Source organism: Emydura macquarii, unplaced genomic scaffold (assembly GCF_026122565.2).
Source record: "Emydura macquarii macquarii isolate MOO-44397 ecotype Brisbane River unplaced genomic scaffold, CSIRO-AGI_Emac_v2 contig_1146, whole genome shotgun sequence".
NCBI classification, from domain to species: Eukaryota; Metazoa; Chordata; order Testudines; family Chelidae; genus Emydura; species Emydura macquarii.
The window spans coordinates 20,893,810-20,919,005 of record NW_027131283.1 but is presented as its reverse complement, the minus strand read 5'-3'; the positions used below and the strand labels follow the sequence as shown (position 1 = coordinate 20,919,005).

Sequence of the window (25,196 nt, the reverse complement as noted above, 5' to 3'; positions counted from 1 at the left end):
TTCCTTAGTCCTCTCTATCCCAACAATCTGCAATCCACTCTATTAAAAATAGAAGCCATCCCCCCACTTTGTCAGCTGCTCCGGTCAGCATTAACCAATTTGCTTCTGATCACCAATCTGCAAAAACATTATCAGAAAGCGTCTTGGGTTTGCATTGGAGAGTGAATTGATCAAGACTTTTGCAAAGTGAGCTGCTTCCTGATAACTTTACTGCCCGCCCTGCATGTTTTCCCACAGTATACCACAGTCCTAGGGCTAGAGCAAGCACATCTCTCGGGGAGGCGGTACTAGGGACTCTGCGACATGGTTACTTTGAATTAGGTCTGCGCACTGCAGTGTGGGTGTCAGAACCTCAGGTTTGAGAACAGGTTAGAAAGTCTTAACGTAGGGTTAAAAGGCAACAAATGCTCAAGCCAAGGCTTCCCTAATACAGGTCAGCTGACTTGAGTCCCACTAACCCTGGGCTTACATTGCAGTGTAAACATACCTTTAGTGTAAATGAGACTCAGGCTCCAAATGTTGGTTACTTTCCTCAAGGTTACCTTTAATTCACTAAAAATATCATGATTGTTATAAATAATATAATTGGTAGAATTAGAGAACATAAATCCAGTGCAACAACCAAAGTTCTCAATAGACAATAGATGATCTCCCCTTGCTGCATACATAAACAAATGAAACTTCTGAATCTTTTTTTTTTCCATATCTCAACTTACGTTGCTTTAAAATGGCCATATCACCTTTTCTTTTTCTTCTGGCTCTCTGAGAGGCTCTCAGTATTCTCCCTTCATGCTTCTCTTCCTAGATTACAAAATTTAGGAAATTAATAATTTTATTAGTTTTGCAGCCAATTAAAGTTAAAAGGACATATCATGGTTTGTGTTTTTTAAAATAGCTATTGTTGTAGCTATATAATAAACTTCAAGATGTAAATTTATAATGGTAAATACAAAAATAAAATAAAGGAAGAATCACAGCAAACACTAAGAGCTATGGAGAATTCAAAGGCTCTTTACACTCTAGAACTCAAAAACTCTTTAAAACCAATCAGTTAATATTGTCTTAGCTACGGAGATTCCAGATCACAAACTCTTCAGAGCAGACTGGTTGAGCTGGGCCCAACTGTTCTCTCTTTCACACACACAAAAAAGGTTCTTCTCTAACAACTTTAGCCTTGTCCATATATGTGAAACTATGGGGCTTTTTTCCTCCAAGTTCCTTAAGACATGTAAACTGACATAACTCCTCTTTACTTATTATTTGTGCAACAATAGTTTTGCTAACACCCCAAGGAGCTCAGGGATTCATTTGAGATATTGCTGCTACAGGAAGGCAATGGAGCTCCCTCCTAAGTTTTGCCCATAAGAGTGTCATATGGAGAACTACATATTTCTCTCCCACAACCTAAGCAGCTTCTAGCTTTGACAATCCATATCTCCAAGTCTCTCCCGCTGCCTCAAACTATCTGGCTACCAACAGTCCTGCAACACCTTTAGAAAACTAGAATGCGATGGCGAGTTATAAAGATTTTCTTGCTGCTCATAGAATGGTTGTAGCTAAGAATTGTAATTCTAAAAGGGAAACAAAATTTACCTCCAAATTGTAACATATTTTAACATAAATAAGACAGCATCAAATAGTAGTCCATGAGACAAACTATTATGATGGCTGTTCCACTACTTTATATTACATTTTATATAATTTTCATTTTTACTCCTAAAAATGCTCCAAACAACCTTTCTTAATACGTAAGTTTAGACCAGTGACAGTTTCTTGCATGTATATCCAACAAACTTAAGAAAACACACATGTAAATTGGCAGCCACCTGGAGGTTTAAAATCAGTTACAGCATATGTGCTACCCTAGAGAAGGCAAAAAACAAACATCCTCCCGACTACACACCTTCTATATGCTGCTGCTTCTGAAATAAATAATTGTGCTGGCCTCAAGAAAAGATATGTCAAGCATAGAAATGTTTCTCCTAAATGTCAGCGAATAATTATATGCGACAACTACCACTATAAACCAGAGCCTGACAAATACCTATTAGAGAACAAGAAGGCATAAGCCTACAAGAGACACATGGGCTCTCTTGAAGGCCAAAAAGCTGTGGGAGTTATGTTAATCACACCGGGAAACATCAGCAACAGAGCATAGAAAGAATTGCACCACAACAATGGAGTTGTAGTCAAAGGCAGTATTAAAGCATAGTTAAAACAGATCGAAGGCAATGAGACTACCAAGAATAGGTGACACGATTGAATTAAAAAAAGTGACAAGGAAATCAAAGAAATGTGAAAAAAACTCCTATGGCTTTAAGCAAAAATTCATTTTGAAGAGATCAAGAGAGAGAGATTAGGACAGGGAACTCTGAAAATTAACAATTTTTTTATTTACACTACATACAATTTCATAACTATGCAGAATTTTTTTTTAATTATCTGGATCATTTCCCACACCATGGGCCAAATTCCTAATCCTGGATTTGCTACTACAGTCTCATATCTGCATAATTATCCATGGAAGTGCAGTTCATTGCTAGCCATAAGTGAGAACCCTAAAAAAGAACCAAAAGTGTTTGAGATTTACCTTCCCCTACTGATATACTGAAAAAAAACAAAAACAAACAAAAAAACCCAACCACAATTGGTTGAAAAAAAATCCTGTTAAATGAAAAGATAGTCATCAGAGCAATATTCTGGCTGAGATTTGATAAAAATCAGGAAAATCAAAGTTATGTTTCCCAGAATTGTAATGCAATTCTCTTACAAACAAGCTACCTTCCATGCATCAGATGTAATGTAAGTAATGATTACTGTAGGAACTGTATCTTCTAATTTCTTTATTTTTCTGTTCTTAATGTCCCAACAACACCACTGTCTTAGCACCTTCCATTCATTTAATTTCCTTGTTTTGTTCCTTTTTAAAAAAGAGGGAAAGATAGACAACAGAAAAGTGACAGCTCAATTGTTGATTCTGCCTAGTTAAACACATATCTGATTAATGTGTTATTCAACTGAAATTTTGGTTGTATTGGAGCTATGCACCCAGAGTGCACTGCATTCTAGAAAGAACTTAAAAACTGAAACATCAGACACTGGTGACCAGCTGAGACGTTGCAAGTCCCACTTTGATGCAATAAAAATGCACACTGGTTTAACAAATTAGGCTAGATGCTATCTCCCCTATGCAAGGCAAAATTCCTGCTGAATAAACGCAGGATTGGGTTTATGAAGCATACTAACAATTTCATCAGCCTTCTCTTTCTTGTCTTCTCCATCTTCCTTGCACTCCCCTTTCAGAGGTAATTTTGTTTTTCTTTTCCGAGTGCCTTTAGAATCATCTTCCTCATTGCATTCTCCACCTTCTTTAAACTCCTTTGGTTCTCTATCATGAGGAAAAAACATGGTGACATAAAAACCTACCACAATTCAATTCTTGTTTCCATAAAATTAAGTGGAGGAATTAGTAAAAGGCAACTACCCTGAATAATAAATTTAAGAACAGCCAAGTGTGTGTAGGTCCCAAGATAACATTCAAAATATATTCTTAGAGCTACTACTGAAAATGACAGCTGTCAAAAGTTAACACAGAAGACATACAACAGTAATTGCAAAAGGAAAGCTGTCAGTATAACTGAACAGTTTCTGCATGTTTAGAACCATTTGTCTTTCCCGCCTGGCATCAAAACTCAAAGAAGCAATTCTTTTGAAATGCTTAAGACTGCGGGGCAGTTTAAAGAAAGGAAAGAACTATTAATTATTATGACTGACATATGCAATTGGAATAAGCTGATATGTAACAGCATACATTGTCAGTCAAGTAACGAAAAGCAGACAACTTTGAAGGAATTACTTAAAAATGAGGAAAAATGTTTTAGAATGTATATGTAAAATTGCCCTAGTGAAAAGTACAATTCACAATGAACATGTAATCAGAAATCTTCAATTGTGATATGAGCTGGATTAGTGCACTGCTGAAATGGAAAGAACTGAGAAATTGTCACAGGTTGGGATTTGCATTTGATGTCATATATAATGTAGATCCTGCACTTAAACATAATTAACTAACCATCTAATCCCTGAGCATCCTAATTCTAGTGATTATGAAACAAACTGTGGTAGTTTGCCACTGACTTATGCATACCAGAGAAAAGTTCTTCACTGCTTGTGTTCAACAGTAGAAGCCAATGTTTTCTGTGCAACTAAGTCTTCAACAATTGCATTATACAAGACTAGAGCTCTCATAAATTATAGATACTGGTACAAATGATAAGTCAATATTAAGAATTGAGAATTAAGCCAGAAAATTCCGAGATTAGACTGCTTCATTTTCTCACCCCACCTGACCCCATTATTGTTTTATTTCAATACTCTCTCGTCATGCTGCCTTTATGTTGCATTCTTTTAATGTATGCTTTATGTTAGCACCTACTTGTTTTTGATCGGATGTGCACATTTCTGGCTGCAAAATTTCCCTTCAGGAACAAACTCTTCTGTGGTACCGTAGTGATAACAGTTTTCACAGAAAATAAGCCCATCCACTTTCGTAGCTTCCTTCAACTTCAGGGGAATCCCTGTCTTTTCTGAAAAGGCTGCACAGTGAAAGGAAAAAAAAAGGGTAATTTCTCCAAGCTACAGTACAAGAAGTGGTAGGAAATTTCAAACCATACAACAGAGCTTGCCAAGCAAAAGGAAGGTTCTACTCATGCTACTACCGTTAGCTGTAGGACCAATGGCTACCATCCATGATGGGTCTCTGTTCCTCCTCCAGGGCTGGCTTTCAAAAGTAACACAGTTTTACCATTCAACAAAAGATGAATGCCCATTAACCTTATACTTCTGTTATCAATGGAATAGAGGTGTGGCTAAGTATCACCCCAGCACACCCCCTCCTCACTGGCTGAAGGACAGCAGCAATTCATGCCTCAGTTCCACTCTTGTGGCCTACTCTGGCCATAGGAGTGTCCTGGCCCTCCAGTCAGACCACTGTACAAAGTACAGCCCCTTCTAGGGCCACGGACACCTGTATCGAAGTCCAACAAAAAATGTATACAAACCAAAGCTTCAGCCTGTTGGGCTCTGCAGTCAGTTACCTCAACGCAGGAGTGCCTCGGTTGCTGCCACTGATGCTGCTACTCACTAGTTCGATCAATCCCCCAATCCAGGGGCTGGCACACTCCTCCCCTTACTCACGGTATAGCTCATTAAGGCTCCGTCTGAGTCAGGCTTCTGGCTCGTCTTTGGAGAAGCCCATCTGGTCTTTTTCCCCTTCTTCCTCTCAGGCACTTCTCACCTCCTCTCCTACTTATCTTCTCTCCTCAAAATGGGCTCTCCCAGCCCTTTATGGAGACAACCCTACTCTCTCCCATCTTCACTTTTTTTTAAATTAGGCCTGGCCCACCCACCAAGTGCACCCAGGCCAGTTAATTGGACTCTCAGGCTCATATTAACCCTTTCACAACCTATGTGGGGTAAGCCCACCATCATAAGAGAAGATTAACATGACGACACAGGTCAACATTTAGTTGATTTTTTTTTTAGTGTAAATTTAGTGCTCCTGAAAGATGTTGCATTAGAGGTACTGAAGATTGAGGTCCTTTATCCACTGATCACATACAGCATAGGCAGCAGCTGTACAAACTTTCCCATATTGCCCTGACCTAGTGGGCCTAATTTTACAACAGCCATCTGTGAAAAAGGAATTTGGTGAAATTTTAACAAACACACACTTATATCTGTAACTAAAATCCTAAGCTATGAGGTATTCTTCTGTTACAGCCTGGTCCTTCAAAAGATTGTATTTAACTACTCCTGTAGTCTACCAGAAAAAAAAATACACATTTTCCCTCTTACCATGCTGGATTAGGATAACCACATATTTCAACATTTGATTTGGGTATTCAGCTGTCTTAACCTATGAGCCTAGGCACCAAATGTCTAAGGCTATGTCTACACTGACAGTGGCAAAGTTACCGCCATCAGATCGACTTATCTGGATCGATTGAGCAGTCAGTGAAGACCCCCTCAGTCGATCCAGAAGTCAACGCTATTAATCCATTCCCGCCAGTGGTGTAGCACTGCGTCGACGGGAACGCAGTTCCTGTCAGCAAAGTGCAGTGAAGATGGCGCGCAGAAGAGAAGCACAGCAGTTGATGGGAGTTACGCAAGTTTTCTGCGTAGTTTGCTTAACTGCTGTCGACTGCCGCCGAATCGCCGGACTAAGTGTAGACCAAGCCTAAGCTTGGAGTGAACATGGCAGCCTACGCTCATGGGTAAGAAGCAGCTACAAAAAGAACTGAGGGGAACTACTTAATAACAGAAACCTATCTAATGGAAACTAAGAATGACTTTTTTTTTTTTTTTAAACCAATTTAGTTCTTTTAAAAGACAAATTCCAAACCAAAGACAAACAATTCCTTCTGCTTGAACATTGAATCGTCTTTTAAAGGGCAGTCAAATGAACCCCTGGATCTAGACAGTTCTTCATGGAAGAATCCATGTATACAGACTAACACGGCTACCCCTCTGGAACTACTTGTATGGAGTGCTGCATTATGCAACTTAGTATTATCAGTGGTTAAATGGCATCATACATAATCTCTTGCCCCAGTCATGCAGGTCTAAAAGGATAATGCATATCTTTATACTGCAACAGACTAATCTGGTATAATGTAAGACATACATCACCACCACAAATTTATGGTTAATACAATACAAAGTATTGAACATATTTGATTTGACTAGCAAGATTTTGTTTTAGGTTAACCATATTGCAGGGCACTAGGATGTACATCTGATATTATGAAACTAAGATCACACAGCTGTAAAAGAGGACAAAATCTACTCCACAACATATGACACAGTGCTTTATACTATGGTTACAAGTCTCTCACCTCCACATCACAGATCTGAACTTTCCATAATACTGATTGAAAATTGTTACCAGTTGCTTCATAGCTTCTGGTATATGAACTGGTGTTCTCAGTTCAATTCCTTATAGACATTAAAGGGGCATCCATCAACCAAACTGCACCAGTTACAAAGGCTAATAGCAATAATAGTAGTTGGCAGTCTCAGGAGAGAGGTCAAGTACTAAGAAGGATGAATGACTTTTTCATCCCTAGAAATGCTCTTTCCAGGTCAGGAGTAAGACATATTAGTGGAGCAGCATGGAGAAGTTTTCAGCACTATTGCTTGTGCTGTTGGGTGGATAGCTACTGATAGTTACATTCTGTTAATCTGACATTTTCCACAAATGCTATATGTTATATGTTTAATTTAAAAAGGAAAAAGAATACCTGGTAAAATGTAACATCTGCAAAAGCAAAAGAAAATGATGGGAACAAGAAGCCACGGAGGTAGCGGTGATATTCTTTTCAGTGCTACCCTATCGGTTCCATGTTCAATGTGTACAAAAATAATACTGGGCATCTAAGATTATGTGGTACATCTTTTTATAGATGAAAATGTGTATTTTCATTTTGCCAATATTTTACTTCCACAGAAAATTCCATCTGAACCCTTTGCCCATACAGCTAAATGCCCACATAAACCGTTGAATTTTATTACTCAAAGTAAAATTAGCAAGCAACAGTGAATAGCACTCACAATAGTGCTCTATGGTAGAGTTAGCAGTAACAAAGAGATATTACAGACCTAATCTTTCATCAGTTAAGTTGTTTGAGCAACAAATAAACAATATCTTGTAACTTTTTTTTTTCTTTTTCTTTTTTTTTTTGCTGTTTACACTATTTTGAGCTGAAGTTAACTGTAGACAATTGTAAAATCCATTTATTTTTGAGAACTAGCATCAACAACAAAGTGCAGAATGCGGATGTATTTCAAATACAGTAAGCAATTAGGGCACCTTTTAATTAAAAAAGAAAAAGATAGATCATATTGAAAAGATTATTTTAGTTCCAAACTTAGATAAAAGTGTCTACTAGGAGGATACAGCTGCCGTTCTCTAAAATTACTGCTTCCAGATGTTTAGTAATAGAAGTGTGAAGTTTTGTGTTTCTTTCTAATTTAAAAGACATTTATTTTGACACCCATTTACACTCAAAGTAATTAATAACATCCCCTCAGTTTTTCCATGAGGTGTATACAGAAGTTGTTAGAGGAAAAACAACTAAGCATTTTAAAGCCTTTAGCAACTTTTTATGGAATACTGGTACATTTAAAAAAACCAAACAAAAAAACTATAGCATATAAAAATTAAATAGCTTCTTTCTGACCTTCCTGAGCAGTTGGCACCATCCAGGTAGTGGTAGCAATGGCCTTTTTAACATTCTCCATCTCTGTTTCATCTGTGATGACTTCCAGGGCTCCAAACTCATTCACTCTGAACTGATAAAACAAAGAATAATGGGTGAAATTCTGAAAAAATTGACTGATACTCCCTTAAGGATTGTTCTTCTTTCCTCTTAGTTTCTTATAATAGGGCCTTTCATCATAGTATCGAAGTGCTCAGTGATACTGCTAATCCCCTAGTAAAGGGAAAGTATATTTATTATTTCTCTAAAGCACAATGCATATGAATGGTATTACAGAAAAATATTTAAGTTAACTTTTATATACATGTTTATACTCAGACACATCATATACAGAATAGCATGTAGCCTAAACAAAAATACCAATAGCAGAAATCTCAAGGAAAATTAAGGTGACCTGGAAGCCTACTTTCGCCGTCTCAGACTTAAGGAATATTTCCACCACACCACTGAACAGCACACTAACCCTCAGATACTTTCCTGTCGACACTACAAGAGAAAGAACTTTGCATGGACTCCTCCTGATGGTCAAAACCACAGACTAGACTTTTACACAGAATGCTTCTGCCGACATGCACAAGCTGAAATTGTAGACAAACAGCACCACTTGCCCCAGCCATGCAGAACGCCAACGCCATCCACAGCCTCAAAAACAACTCTGACATTATAATCAAAGAGGATGACAAAGGAGGTGCAATAGCACAGAATGGGGAGGAGGCGAACATCCCTCAGTGCTGAAGGAACAGGTTCAGGACTATTTAGAAAGGCTGGACATACACAAGTCCATGGGGCCTGATGTAATGCACCCAAGGGTGCCGAGGGAGTTGGCTGATGTGATTTCAGAGCCATTGGTTATCATCTTTAAAAGCATGTGGCAACTGGGGGAGATCCCCGATGACTGGAAAAAGGCAAATATAGTGGCCATCTTCAAGAAAGGGAAGAAAGAGGATCCAGGGAACTACAGACCAGTCAGCCTCACCTCGATCCCTGGAAAAATCATGGAGCAGGTTCTCAAGGAATCCATTTTGAGGCACTTGGAAGAGAGAGGAAGGTGATCAGGAACAGTCAACACGGATTCACCAAGGGCAAGGCATGCCTGACCAACCTGATTGCCTTCTATGAAGAGGTGACTGGCTCTGTGGATGTGGGGAAAGCGGTGGACGCGATATACCTTGACTTTAGCAAAGTTTTTGATACAGTCTCCCACAGTATTCTTATCAGCAAGTTAAAGAAGTATGGGTTGGATGAATGGACTATAAAATGGATAGAGAACTGGCTAGATCATCGGGCAGTGATCAATGGCTCCATGCCTAGCTGGCAGCCGGTCACAAGTGGAGTGCCCCAGGGGTCAGTCCTGGGGCCGGTTTTGTTCAACGTTTTCATTAATGATCTGGAGGAAGGGGTAGATTGCAACCTCAGCAAGTTTGCAGATGATGCTAAATTAGGGGGAGTGGTAGATACCCTGCAAGGTAGGGATAGGATACAGAGTGACCTAGACAAATTGGAGGATTGGGCCAAAAGAAATCTGATGAGGTTCAACAAGGACACGTACAGAGTCCTGCACTTAAGATGAAAGAATCCCATGCACAGCTACAGACTGGGGACTGACGAGCTAGGCAGCAGTTCTGCAGAAAAGGACCTGGGGGTTACAGTGGACAAGAAGCTGGAAATGAGTCAGCAGTGTGCCCTGGTTGCCAAGAAGGCTAATAGCATATTGGGCTGCATTAGGAGGAGCATTGCCACCAGGTCGCGGGAAGTGATCATTCCCCTCTATTTGGCATTGGTGAGGCCACATTTGGAGTACTGAGTCCAGTTTTGGGCCCCCCACTACAAAAAGGATGTGGACAAGTTGGAGAGAGTCCAGTGGAGGGTAATAAAAATGATTAGGGGGCTGGAGCACAAGACTTCTGAGGAGAGGCTGAGGGAACTAGGCTTGTTTAGTCTGCAGAAAAGAAGAATGAGGAGGGATTTGATAGCAGCCTTTAACTACCTGAAAAGGGATTCCAGAGAGGATGGAACTAGGCTGTTCTCAATGGCAGTAGATGACAGAACAAGGAGCAACAGTCTCAAGTTGCAGAGGGGGGGGGGGGGTGTCTAGGTTGGATATTAGGAAAAAAGTTTTTCCACCAGGAGGGTGGTGAAGCTCTGGAATGGGTTACCTAGGGAGGTGGTGGAATCTCCATCTTTAGAGGTTTTTAAGCTGCGGCTTGACAAAGCCCTGGCTGGGATGGTTTAGTTGGGGTTGGGTCCTACTTTGAGCAGAGGGTTGGCTTAGATGACCTCCTGAGGCCCCTTCCAACTCTAATATTCTATGATTCTATCTGCTCATGAAACTCCCTGAAGCAGCACAGGAACAAATCTACACAAATACACTCCTAGAGCCCCGACCAGGAATATTCTATCTGCTACCCAAAATCCACAAACCCAGGAATCCTGGATGCCCCATCATCTCGGGTATTGGCACTTTTACAGCAGTGTTATCAGGCTATGTGGACTCTCTCCTCAGACTCTACACTACCAGGACTCCTAGCTTTCTTCAGGATACCATCGACTTCCTGAGAAAACTACCATTGGTGATCTTCCAGAACACACCATCCTGGCCACTATGGATGTAGAAGCTCTCTACACCAACATTCCACACAAAATTGGACTACTAGCCATCAGGAACAGTATTCCCAATAATGCCACGGCACACCTGATATAGCTGAACTTTGGAGACAATTTATACCTTCAAGTCAGCAGCACAGCTATGGATACCGGCATGACCCCACAGTATGCCAACGTTTTCATGGCTGACTTAGAAGAATGCTTCCTCAACTCTCGTTCCAAAGTGCCCCTCCTCTATCTATGCTACATTGATGACATTTTCATTATCTGGACCCACGGAAAAGAGTCCCTCAAAGAATTCCACCAGGATTTCAACAATTTTAACCCCACCATCGACCTTAGCCTGGACCAGTCCACACAAGAAATCCACTTCCTGGACACTACAGTGCAAATAAGTGATGGCCACAAACACCACCTTATACCGAAAACCCACTGACTGCTATACATACCTACATGTCTCCAACTTCCACCTAGGACACATCACACAATCTGTTGTCTACAGCCAAGCCCTAAGATACAACCGCATTTGCTCCAATCCCTAAAACAGAGACAAACACAGGATCTCTATCAAGCTCTCTTAAAACTACAATACCCACCTAGGGAAATGAAGAAAAGAGATTGACAGAGCCAGACAGGTATCCAGAAATCACCTACTACAGGACAGACCCAACAAGGAAAACAACAGAACGCCACTGGCCACCACCTACAACCCCTGCAGGTAAAACCTCTCCAACACATCATTAAGGATCTTCAACTTATCCTGGAAGATGATCCCCCACTCTCACAAACCTTGGGAGGCAGCACAGTCCTCATATACAGACAGCCCCCGAACCTGAAGCAAATACTCACCAGCAACTACACACCATACAACAGAAACACTAAACCAGGAACGTAACCTTGCAACAAATCCTGTTGCCAACTCTGCCCGCATATCTACTCAAGTGACACCATCGTAGGTCCTAGCCACATCAGCCACACCATCAGGAGCTCGTTCACCTGCACATCTACTAATGTGATATATGCCATTATGTACCAGCAATGCCCTCTGCCATGTACATTGGCCATACCAGACTGTCTCTATGCAAAAGAATCAATGGACACAAATCAGACATCAAGAATGGTAACATAAAAAAAACCAGTAGGAGAGCATTTCAATCTCCCTGGACACTCAGTAACAGACTTGAAAGTTGCCATACTTCAACAAAAAACCTTCAAAAACAAACTTCAGTATGAAACTGCAGAGCTGGAACTCGTATACAAATGTGACATACCCGACCAGGTCTGAACAGAGACGGAGTGGCTAGCCCACTACAAAAAATAATGTTCGCTCTTTTGGCATTCACACTTCTCATCAACTGTTGTGAATGGGACTCATACACCCTGATTGAATTACCTCGTTAACACTTGCCCTCCTCACGGTGATGTAACTCACCCATCCTTGCATGTGTATATACACCTACCTAACTGAAGTTTCCACTTCATGATTCTGACGAAGTGGGTTTCTGCCCACGAAAGCTTATGCCCAAAAAAATTTGTTAGACTTTAAGGTGTCACAGAACTCCCATTGTTTCAAGGAAAATTAAAATATTCTGCTGCTTTGGGTCCCCTTCACTGGCAGTAAACCAATGCTCTACCGCCAAGCATTTTTGTCAAACGTCTGGGAACTGAATGTGATTAAGAAAATACAAGTGTTTCACATAATATTATAATTTCAGCATCAACCAAAAGCTGTGTTTCTCCCTTGCAAATTGCATGTAAGCAAACATCTCAAAGCAATTTACGAACTCTTTAATTACCTACTACATGTAATATAACAATCAGTCATGAACAAGGCTGGGCAATATCCCACATACTGTGCTTATACTCGATCACTGTGATTTATGTTCATCCTGCCTTCAGTAACAAAGCATCCTCTAAATGCAATAACAACTGCAATGCAACCAGATGAGACTAATGTTCAGCTGCCCAGTTAATCAATACACAGGTGTAACTAAGGGCGGAATTTTGTCCATGATCTTCTATTTTAGCTGAAAGGAAACCAGTTGCCTAGAGCTCAATCCCACCTTACTGGTGCTGGTACTGAGGTTCCCCAGAGGAATCTCCAGGAAGCCTCACAATCCATCACAAAGCTCCCTGGCAAGGAGAAGTGGTGCACCCACCGCAGCATTCCTTCGGATGAAGGGGTGGGAGGTGGAGCATACTTCCACCTGCTCACCCTGCCATCGTTCCCACCATGGCCTGATCTACTCCTCACATTCTTTAGGAAACTTTGTGTCTCAAGAGACTCCAAAAGGGAGCATTCAAACTCACTTGTTCTGGGCCACTGCACAGAAGTAGTAGTAGTACAAGGCTCCTAGTGCCCTGTCCTCCCTAGCTCACTTCTGAAGCAGAGAGCCACAATCTAGCCACTAAGAATGATTGTTTGCTTGGTATGAACATCCCTAGGTTTTCTTCAATGCAGCCCTGCTAAACCCAAACACTCCACAAAAAATCATGAGATTTTAAGAAATAATAAATGTTGGGGTCTTTTTATTTGCCTTCTGGTTTTTGAGCCTTTAGGGTTTGTGCTTTCAAGCTTTCCTCTAACTATGAAGGCTAAACACTATTTTTTGTAAAATGAAAGAGGAGATTCTCACATAATTACATGACTCCACAAGCTGGCACTTCAAGAAAAATATCTAATACCATATGTCTTGCAAGAGAATTGTGAAAGCAGGCAACATTGCCAAGGTTTTTATTCAGACATGAAAAAAACAAAGATCAGTAGATCTATCTTACCATTCACTTACCAGCCCTTCTTCCCCAGAGTGGCAACAAATGCTGAAAGGCTATGAATACAGCTAATAAAGTTCTCTGAATAAAAAACCAAAGTGTGATCAGACTTCTTTTTTTTCCGGATAGATATTATTCATCCACATCTTTTAACTGTTAACATGAAATAGAATGGGAATAGTGAAGATAATAATGACTTTGAATCTCTGAATGCTCTCAACTCCCACTCAACATTTTGAAGTATCACACCCACTACATTTTTTATTAATAACAAAGGGCTGAAGCCCGAGAGATGCTGAGCACTTGTAACTTCCCTTGAAGTTTCTAGCCTTCCCACTCAGGTATACAAACAAGTGCATTATGATGTCACATGGACAGGCTGCACATCAGAAATTCCTGCTGCGGGAAGACTTTCAAAGGTGCAAATGAGGACACTTAGGCTATGTTTATACTGATGGCGGCAAATTTGCCGCCGCAAGATCGATCTTTCTGGATCAATTGAGCGGTCAGTATAGACCTGCTCAATCGATCATGAAGTCGACTGTGTAAATCCACCCCCTCAAGAAGCGTTGCGCTGCATCGACGGGAACGCTGTTCCCATCGGCGCAGTGTAGTGTGAACAGCGCGCAGAAGGGAAGCAGAGCAGTCGACATTACTTACGCAAACTACTCTGCGTAGTTTGCATAACTCCCGTCAACTGCCGCCGAATCACGCGGTCAGTGTGAACCAGCCCTTAGATGCTTAACTGACATTATTTGCACCTTTGAATATCTACCTCGCTGGCTTCAACAGGAGTTGGGGATGCACAGTATCATACAGATTTCACCCAAATAATAAAAATACTGAGCTTGTTTATATGACACCTTTCCTCATAAAGCTGCTAACAAACCAGAGGTGAAATCCTGGCTCTACTGAAGTCATTCGCTAAATGCCCATTGACTTCAGTGGAGACAGGATGTCACCCATAAACTAACCTGCATACCTTACACAGAGGTCTCTGTGTCACGACTTCATTTTTTCTAAAACCACCACACTGTGAAAACTATTTGAGTCCTGCTAGAATTCGTAAGATGTATAATTACTTGTTGGTGTTACTAGTTGCTGGACAGAGCTGATTCTTTACCTGTGACTGCAGCAAGTCAGCCAACAATGAGTTTCAGAGATTATAATGGCAGAAAGGACTACTGTCATTACTGTATAACACAGACCAACTGAGTTCCCTAAATGAATTCCTGTTTGAACTAGAGCATATCTTTTAGAAAAAACATCCCAACTTGATTTAAAAATGCCAGGGGGAGAGAACCCAAAACAATCCTTGGTAAGTTGTTCCAATGGTTAATAACCCTCACTGTTAAAAACGTACACCTTATTTCCAGTTTGAATTTGTCTAGCTTCATCTTCCAGCCCTTGGATCATATTTATACCTGTGTCTGCTAGAGTGAAAAGCCCATTATCAAAGTTTTGATCCCCGTGTAAGTACTTATAGACGATGATCAGGTCACCTCCCATAACTTTCCCTTAGTTAAGCTAAACAGATTGAGCTTGTCTGTTGAGCTCTTGTTTGTTGTCACGCCTCTTGTCCTTTAATGCACCACCTAGTGGTGGAGCATTTGAAAATGGCTCCATTTCCTCAATTTCTCTTTTGCTATCAGTTCTGAAATGTGGCCTATAATACTGGGCTTCTCTTTACAGCTCCAGTCCTCCAGGTAGGTCATATGAGCCTCTCCCCCTACTGAATAGCAGAGACTCTCAAACCCAAGGTCCTAAGCAGAGGCGACACATGGGGGGGAATGTGGGTCATGTGCCCTCCTCCCCGCTGGGGATGATACAAGCACTCAGGTTTGCCCTCTCCTCTGGGTCCCAACCCAGGAACCCTGTGTGAGACAACCAAATACTGTTTCTTAGGTTCCCTACTGCCTCCTGGGCTGATTCCTACCTATGGCCTCTACAGGACCTTTCATACGGCGGCACCCTTTCCTAGATCCTTCTGCCTGGGAGTTGATCTTGCTGGGTTGCTTCCCCTGTCTGATACTATGGAGCTTCTCCCAGCCTCTCTGGCACCTGTCCTGCTCTACCTGGATTGCAGTTTTTTATCCCAGCTGTTGCTAGCCAGTCATTCATCCCCAGCTGCACTCTTCATTGACCTTTCAGTGTCTGCTGCTATACACTCCATCATATTATAAACTATAGTGCACGTTTTCTAATCCTTAAATCATTCCTGTGGCTCTTCTCAGAATCCTCTCCAATTTATCCACATTTTTCTTGAATTGTGGATGCCAGAACTGGACAGAGTATTCCAGCAGCAGACTGCACAGTGCCAAATATAGAGGTAAAATAATTTCTCTGTTCCTACTCAAGATTCCTCTGTTTATATATCCAAAGATTGCATTAGCCATTTTGGCCACAGCATCATATTGAGAGTTCATGAATTATCCACCATAAACCCTCAAGTCTTTCTCAGGGTCAGTTTCCCTGGTCTCCCATCCAGTAAATATGGCCTACAATCTTGGTTTCTAGATGTATAACTTCACACGTTTTTCTATTAAAAAGCATACTGTTTGCCTGCACCCAGTTTTAACATGTAATCTAGATTATTCTGTATCAGTGGCCTTTCCTCTTCATTTATTTAACACTCCCCAATTTTTGAGTCATCTGCAAACTACCACTGATGATTTTATGTTGTCTGCCAGGTCATTGATAAAAATGTCAAATAGCATAGGGACAAGAACTGATCCCTACAGAACCCCATTAGAAAAACCCATTGGATGATGATTGGTCATTTAGCCAATTTTTAACCCATTTAATGTGTGCCATGTTACTTTTATATCTTTCTAGTTTCTTAATCAAAACATTGTGTGGTAGCAAGTCAAATGCTTTACAACCCTATTATATTCATCAATCAATTTCATAATATCATCCAAAAAGATATAAAGTTAGTTTGACAGGATCTATTTTCCATTAACCATGTTGATTAAATATTATCCTCCTTTAACTCCTTAATAAAGTTCCATATCAGCTGCTCCTTATTTTGCCCAGGATCAATGTCAGGCTGATAGGCCTATAATTAACTGGGTAATCCCATTTACCCTTTTAAAATATTGGCACCACATTAGCTTTCTTTGAGTGTTTTGGAACTTCAACGTTATAGTCCAGAAAGCTCCTCAGACAGCTCTTTTTAAAACTTTTGGATTCAAGGTACCTGGACCTACTGATTTAAAAATATCTAACTTTAGTGGCTGCTGTTTAACATCCTCCTGAGATAATACTGGAATGGAAAGTGTAAGCAAGTCCTCAGCATGTGGCTAGAAAGTGATAACTTCTTGGAACTTGGGGATGAGATTTGCTGGAGTTTGCTGAAGATGAATGAAACAAGTACCTTTCTGTGCTGAAGGAAGTTTGTATTCCAAACAAGGGGCACAAAATAAGATCTGTCAGTATGAAGTCCAAGCAAATATCTACCATGGAAAGAATGACAAAGAATTTTGAGTGATGGGTGAAATCTGAATGCTTTGGTTATACACACAAAAGTTTCAATGGTTATATAAACCTCTTTGATCTAGAAAGCAGGCAGCAAAGCTTACAAGAAAATGGGTTCCTCACAGGGTTTCCTTTATCTCTTGGTTCCCACTGGGTTTGAAATATAACAGTGAAGAACAGTCCACTGTGACCTTTTTGTATTTCCACTAATGGTACAGATAAAACAAGAAAGTGCAGACTGCTAAAATTTGGGAGAAGCACAATGTAAGAACTCAAATATTCACCAAACTTTTTAGACCTACACAAGTTCTGAGCAGCACATTTTTTAAGTTGTGGGAATTTCTGAACTAAAATGGGAAGTCTATGCAAGTGGGTGTTCCTAAGCATGCACACAGACTGTACACTGGACTAGAAGTAAGATTCTCCAAAGCACTCAACATTGGTTTAACTCTTCTCCCACTGGAGTCACTGGTAAAACTCCAGTTGACTTCACTGGGAGCAGAGATAAACCAATGCTGAGTGCATTTGAAAACCCCACCCAAGAAGTCTAAGCGGGGTTTTTCGTATTTAACAGGGAACACCATCAAAGTTGGTAGGCCTAAATTTAACTTACTTTGTTTTACTCACGTGTTTGCAGAATCCATGTAATTCTGTATAGAAATTTTTTCCCCAAAGCCACTACCACAAAAAGAAAGTTTCAATGCTCTTGACAGAGAGAGAAATGTCAACAGCCCAAAAGTCATGAGCAAACCTACGTAATATGTGCAGTGGAAGAATTAAGGTTTTGATTTAAAAAATTCACTTTCAAAGTTTACATAAGGTTAAACCACCATGAGCAAAATATGCCAGGTCACTAATTAGAATCCAGTCAGGGCAGTGGCATCCAAAAGTTGCTACCGTTTGATAGCTGGTAGTGATCTACATGAACTGAGCAGGCAGTATTAGATGATTTCTTAGTGGACAGGTGCACAACATAAATAACTCCACAATTAACACTAACTAGTTGGCAGTTTCAACAAAGGAAACAAGGAAAAGGACTAAATGGGGATGAAACCTGAATTATAGTCTCACCCCAGTGGAGGTCCCTTCACATCAGAATTAAGGTACAGTGAAAGGCTTGTGTGAAAAGATTTTCAACATCACTGCAAGTGCTGTCCCTTTTCTGCAGATAAATCAGGACTTCAGCTTGCATGGATGTCAATTCAATAACTTTCAAGAACAGTTTAATGCCCCAGGAAAAGACTTAAGAACACACTTAAGTGCTTTGCTGAATCAGGATCTAAATAAAGACTGATGAAAGACTGTGAAAGCTTTCGAGCTGTCTGTCCATCTTTCTGACTGGCAGGTTTTTCTACAGTCCTCAAAACTGTAGTATATGAGCATATTGATTTTTTCCATAAAAGGTATGTAATCAAAAAAATTGCATTTGGAGGATTTCCAAACTTACATTTGCAGGAATTATATGTAAAAGTGGCAACCACTTACCATGATCAATACATCATAAAACTATATAATGCATTAATGAATTGATGTTAAATATAGGTAAATATGCAAATGCTATTATCAAAGCCCACCAAAGGTCAAGAAAATTAATTAAAAAAGGTATCTATTTAAACAAATGCATGTGAACCGATCTTGGATTAAGACTCTAATGCAGAACATGAATCAGAGGTAATGAGCCCAATCCAATGGATTACATATTAGAATATTTTTAAAATTTCTTCTACACTTCTAAGGACATTCACCATTAGCCCACTGACCAGTCTGCCTAAATACTGTTAGATCATATTAGTACCAAGGAAGATCAAATCAATACAGGGGTTACTAGTGTCCTCCACTGGCTGCAGAAGTTACTGAGGAGCAGAGAGAGAAAAAGGGGGAACATATAGTTAAAATACATTAAATGGAAAAAATAAAAAGGTACAATAGCTTTCAAGAAACAAATGCTCAACTTCATAAAGAAATCACAAAATAGAGTCAACAGTACCATCTACTGGGCAAGGTTAGGATAATGAGGTTACACTAATAAATATAGTGCACTCCTCCTTTTATAAGAATCACATCTGTCCCAGATGATTTGATTCTTTTAAGCAGCTGATTCTTACAAGTATAAGAATGATTTTTGTCCCCGTGGTTTTGATCACTATATGCGGTTGATTCTTGTATCAGTAATTCTTATAAATGGAGTGAGTGCACTGTACAGTTGGTACAATACCACTGAAAATACATTTGGGAGTAATGGATCACATATTCTGGCCACACATCAATGTAATCGATGGAATGAAACTGGGCTATTACTGATGTTAGTGAGATCAGAATCCAAAGTATATGTTGTTCCTCATACACAAGAGGTAACTAAATTTAAAGTAAATGAGAGCTATGCTGGCAACATGTCAGAAGAGACCACATCTAGAGTACAAGGAATACAATCCAAAGCACTTCTGGCCTGAAAGCATTTGGACTCATGCTTAATTTGAACCAATGGGACTACTCACATGCTCAAGGTTACACATATGTTTAAGTGTTTATAGGAGTGTGCCCCAGTTTGAAGCATATTCCAGAAACTCTCCTCTTTTCTATGATAGGGCAACCCACAAACACTTTAGTCCCACCATATTATAGAAACATGTACACACACAACTATTTTAAAGAATGTTAATTAGGCTGTAAATGTTAGGAAATGCAAGAATTTTCCCATGCAACCTTAATTCTTCCTCTTTGTATGGATGCATTAAAACACAGTCTAATGACAAGATCACAGAATATTTTTTTCTAAGGTACTCCTGCCACATTCAGTACACGGGACCAACAGTTCTCAGAAAATGAGGCAGCAGTTTGATATTTTTATACTCATCCTCTAGTTAATAGTCCCTGCCTTACTTAATGCATACTATCCAAAGGCTGCAATGAACATTTATTCTTTCCTGATTTTTATTTAAATCATAAAAGGATGCCTTATACAAAGGCTTCATTTGTTCTAATAATTACTATTACAACATAATCCCAGTAGCACTAAAACAATCCTTTTAGCAGGAACTCCACCATCCAGACACCTATAAAAAACAAAAACACACACACACACACACACTTATTTCCACCCCTTCATTGTTTTGGGAAGCACAGCCTCAGCCTTCTCCAAAACCCCCAGCAAACCAGGTGTCTTTTCCAGCATGCCCAGAAGGTCACCAAATTTGAGCTATTTTGAATAAGGGGGGAGGAGGGGGGGGTGTTTTTCTCCCCCTCACAGAGACCTCTCTGCCACTTGCTTCTCTTTATGACAAAACAGGATCCAGTTCAAGTGCCCCTGCTGACCTCAGCTGTGCAAGTATGGCATGAGGAGAGAGAGAATTTCTCAGGAAGTCTGGTCCTAGGCAATTTCAGGCTTTATAGATCATAATCAACATCTTAAATTCAACCCAGAAACCAATAGGCAGCCAGTGCACAATCCAGAGCACTGGTGTCATATAGTCCCAGTGCGATACCTTCTCAATAAGTAAACTGCAGCTTCATTCTCCAAATGCCTGTAAGGTGTGGCCCCATATGCACTGCAATCATCTAACCTTGAGATAACAAAGACATGGATAACAGTGGCAAGATACATATCCTAAAGGAAAGGTCGCACCTGCCTAACCAGACACGTGGTAATGAGCTGATCAGGTTACTGCTGTAATAGAAGTTCCAGAGGGATAGTCGTGTTAGTCTGTTTTTAGCAAAACAGAGAGAGTCCTGTGGCACCTTAAAGACTAACAAATTTATTTGGGCATAAGCTTTAATATGATTTAACATGCTGTAACAGGACTGTTCAACAGCAGCTGTCGGTCTAGAATCACCCCTAAATTGCAAGCCCTGCTCACGAATGGGAAATGCACTCCTTCAATCAAAGGGATTGATATCTCCTCCATCTCAGTCCCCCAACCCACCGTCATCATGCCTAAGTTGACCCTCAGCCAACTCACTCCCATCCATGCCTAGTCTCAACTACTCACACTTCCTTGTCGTCTTTTCTAGGGTATCTCAGGGATCTACATACATTAATGAATTTATCTCCACTGCGAGAGCAGACAGCATTATTATCCCCATTTTACAGATGGGGAAACTGGGGACAAAGATTTGCCTGAGGCCACATACAGCGTCAGTGGCATCGCCAGGACCAAAATTCCAGGCCTCCTGCGTCCCAAGCCCATGTGCTTTCTTCCAGACCACAACACATTAACAACTGCCAGAGGTGTTGTGCATCAACAGCTCCCACTGACTTCGGTTACAATTGTTAGAGCTCCAGATTTTTGCCCATCAGATCCTACATGTCTAAAGTTCAGAATCCAAAAAATGAGGAACACAAAATTAGTGGCCATCTGCCAAAGCTTTGGTTGAAGTGACTCACTCAGCATCACTTTTGGTTTAAGAGTCTCATTCAGCATCACATAGGAAGGTTGTGGTAGGAACTGGTAAGACTATATTTTCCTGGGTGGCATTCACTTGTCTTAACCACAAGACCATTCTTTTTCTTCCGGAAGTCCTCTACAAACCTTCCAACATCTAAAGCAAATGAGGCAGGGAAACAGCTACTTTGCTACACAGCCCTGGATTCATTCCCAAAGAACCATCCATTTGGTGCACTGAATGAGACCAAAGGCCCATGGGAAAAATAGCATGTGATCATGTAATTAAAGACTGTATCATAATGCATCTACATAAATGGACTGAGTTAAAGTTGCACAAGCAACCTAAATACTGGTATTTCCTAGCACTTGACTTTGCAACAAAATATAATTATTTAAATGTAATGGGTTTTATTTATACACCATTTCCTATTTTATTTTTTTAAAAAGGAACACTGTAAACACAAATTCTATTATGTGCAGGTTTGAATCCTGAACCCCTGGCAACAAAGCACAGCTTGAGCTACAGGACTAACTACATTCGCTGGCAGAAGGTTATTATCCCGCATGGGGAGAGAACGAGACATGTGCAGAGGTTAAAGGGTGGTTGGTTGAAGGAAGATCAGTCTGGCTTTATCTCTCTCCCCTCCCCCGAGGAAGTACAGGAAGCTCCTTTTCCATGTGCTGCCCCCATGTTGTGGAGATGGACCACCAGGGCCTTATGGAAGGTCAAGAGACGGAGGTCTTCAGCAGTGAAGGAGCCTAGTCCAGCTCCCTCGCTCTCTCCTGTTCCAGAAAGGCAATCTTCCAAGTGCCATGTGTGCTGCTCCTGCAGCAGGCAGTAGCATGAGCCCTGCCTTAGATTAGAATGTTTGTGTTCAGTTACTATTATGACATACTGTTAACATTTCACAGACAATGCATAGGACAGAAGGGAAATTGTGATTTTCTAAATTTTATAACTGCCAAACTTGCATCAAGTTTCATGGGACAAAATCAATAAATAAGTAGGCACTTCTCTAGCTTCTGTGACCTGTAAGCCTAACTTCAGTACCAGGCAAACTGACTGAAACCATTGATACACAATATGTTAGGGAATTGTCAACTCAGATTTTAGAAAGGGAGTTTTGTGCCACACCAACATATTAGAATTCTTGGAGGATGTCAACAAGCATGTGGACAAATTTGATCCAGTCGATACCACGTACTTGAATTTTCAAAAAGCCTTTGACAAGATCTCTCACCAAAGGCTCGTAAGCAAACTAAGCAGTCATGAGTTAAGAGGGAAGGTCCCCTCATTGATCAGTAATTGGGATCTGTGCTGCTCAATGTATTCATAAATGATCTGAAAAAGAGGGTGAACAGTGAGGTGGAAAAATTTGCATACGATACAAAATTACTCAAAATAGGTAAATCGAAAGATGACTACAAAGAATTATAAAGAGATCTCTCACTAAATTAGGTGACTGAGCAACAAAACAGCAGATGAAATACGTTTATAAGTGCAAAGTAATAATGCACTTTGAAAAATTATCTCAACTATACAGATAAAAAGATGAAGTCTAAATTAGCTGTTACCACCCAAGAAAGAAATCGTGGCTAGCTCTCTGGAAACTTCCACTCAACATGCAGCAGCAGTCAAAAAAGCTAACAGAAGGTTAGGCACCATCAGAAAAGGGATCGACGATAAAACAGGAAATATCATAATGCCATTATACAAATCCATGGCATTCCCACACCTTGCATACTGCATTCAATTCTGGTTGCCACATCTTAAAAATATATATATTAGAATTGGAAAAGGTACAGAAAAGAGCAACAAAAATTATTAGGGGTAAGGAACAGCTTCCATACAAGGAGAGATTTAAAAACTGGGATTGTTAACTTTAGAAAAGAGACACAGGAAGAAGACAATGGCCTAGTCCTGAATCTCCTTGTTCCCCACATATCAAATTCACCTCTAACAACAACAACGAGAGTCCTGTAGCATCTTAAAGACTAACACATTTCTGTGGGCATAAGCTTTCGTAGGCTGCAACCCACTTCATCAGATGCAGTGGGTTGCAGCCCACGAAAGCTTATGCCCACAGAAATGTGTTAGTCTTTAAGGTGCTACAGGACTCCCGTTGTTTTTGCTGTATACAGACTAACACAGCTACCCCTTTGGAACTTTTCACCTCTAATAACTTCCCTAGCAAACTGGCAATAAATTTCTGTCCTAGAAATTTAATTAATCCCCTGGATAAACTTCAACTGTTGAATATGGATTCCACTGAAAAACGGAGAGGCAACAAAAGCCCTAAGCCTGAATAACCTAAGCAGATGCAGGGGAAAATCCCAAGGCCACAGCAGAACCTAGCCCAGGATACTGCAGCACTGAAAGAAACACTCAGACCAATTGGATTAAATCTCAAAAATATTCATGGTCTTTCTAAAAATGTATGCAATGTAAAATCCTGAGTGGCTCACTTGGAAAATGAGCTACAAAAGACTACCATTGAAATCAGTAAAATTAAAGAAGAAACTGCCTTTTTAAAATTAAAACCAGACAAACTAGAATCAAACTGGAATTGCAAAAAACACCTTGAAGAAACCTTCACCTCTGACATTGCTGAGAGTCTATTCTAGAGGGACCCCCAGCTGTACAATTAGATATTGAAAGTGCCCATTGAATGCCTGGTACTAGAAGGGAGTCTGACACGCTCTGACCCATCACATTCAAGCTGCTGACGGTCAATGACAAAGTAATGTTAACGAATGCTGCCAGAAAAGCTGAAACCGTTATGTATAAAGGACACAAATTTTCTCTTTTTCCTGACTTCTCAGCTGAGCTTAACAAAAAGAGGGCTGCATCAATGGCATAAAGAAAATCCTGAGGGGGACCAATGTCAGATACAGAATCAAGTATCCATCCACCTTCACTATGGATTTAGCAGGCTCTACAAGTTTCTGCTAAACCTCCTCTGAAGCTTATTAGACAGTTCAAAGATTGAGACCAGATGAGACCAAAAATAGCAGAATAATACACCTCAAAAAGCAGTTTGTTTTCCTATTTATCTTTGTAGACATGGTAATATTCACTTATATAATCTTCCAACTCCTAGCAAATAACCAGCTAGGCTGAACCCTTCTGTTGATCTCCTTCGGAACTGAGATCAACTACTTTATAGCACTGCAATTCATAGAGTAACAGTTTAACACTAAGCTGGAGGATATTGTATTAACATCACAATGTGCACTGCTAGACAAAAGAAGTTACTCACCTTGTGCAGTAATTATGGTTTTTGAAGATGTGTCCCCCTACGAGTGCTCCACTGTAGGAATATGCGCACCCGCACTGCTGATAAGAGATTTTTGGTAGCAGTCCGTCCCGCCCGCACATGGGCTGCTCCCCACCAGTCACAAGGCTGGTCAGCGCACACAAGCAAGCATTCCCTTCTCAATTCCTTCTCAACCGCAGAGTCAACTATTAGAACTGTGAAATAGAGGGAAGGAGGACACACATCTCGAAGAACCATCATTACTGCACAAGAGAGTAACTTAGTCTTCTTCTTCTTCGAATAGTGTCCCTATGGGTGCTCCACTATAGGTGACTCCCGCACAGCCCCCACCCTGGAGACTGGGACTTCGGAGTCGAGTCTGATATGGATGATAGTATTGTGGCACCAAATTTGGCGTCTGCAGC

General features: G+C 40.5%; 1 protein-coding gene across 3 annotated transcripts in view; it reads right to left on the bottom strand.

The window, feature by feature from the left end:
- Nucleotides 1-25,196, bottom strand: part of L3MBTL3 (L3MBTL histone methyl-lysine binding protein 3) — a 154,737-nt gene that overhangs the window by 96,202 nt on the left and 33,339 nt on the right. For 2 of the 3 annotated variants that reach the window (XM_067546733.1, XM_067546735.1), the window contains exons 3-6: nucleotides 8,241-8,352; nucleotides 4,436-4,595; nucleotides 3,247-3,388; nucleotides 717-801 (exon numbers count right to left, since the gene is read on the bottom strand). In XM_067546733.1, coding sequence (XP_067402834.1) covers nucleotides 717-801; nucleotides 3,247-3,388; nucleotides 4,436-4,595; nucleotides 8,241-8,352 — 499 coding nt within the window. The remainder of the gene's footprint in view (nucleotides 1-716; nucleotides 802-3,246; nucleotides 3,389-4,435; nucleotides 4,596-8,240; nucleotides 8,353-25,196) is intronic. The other variant, XM_067546734.1, reaches the window with a different exon arrangement.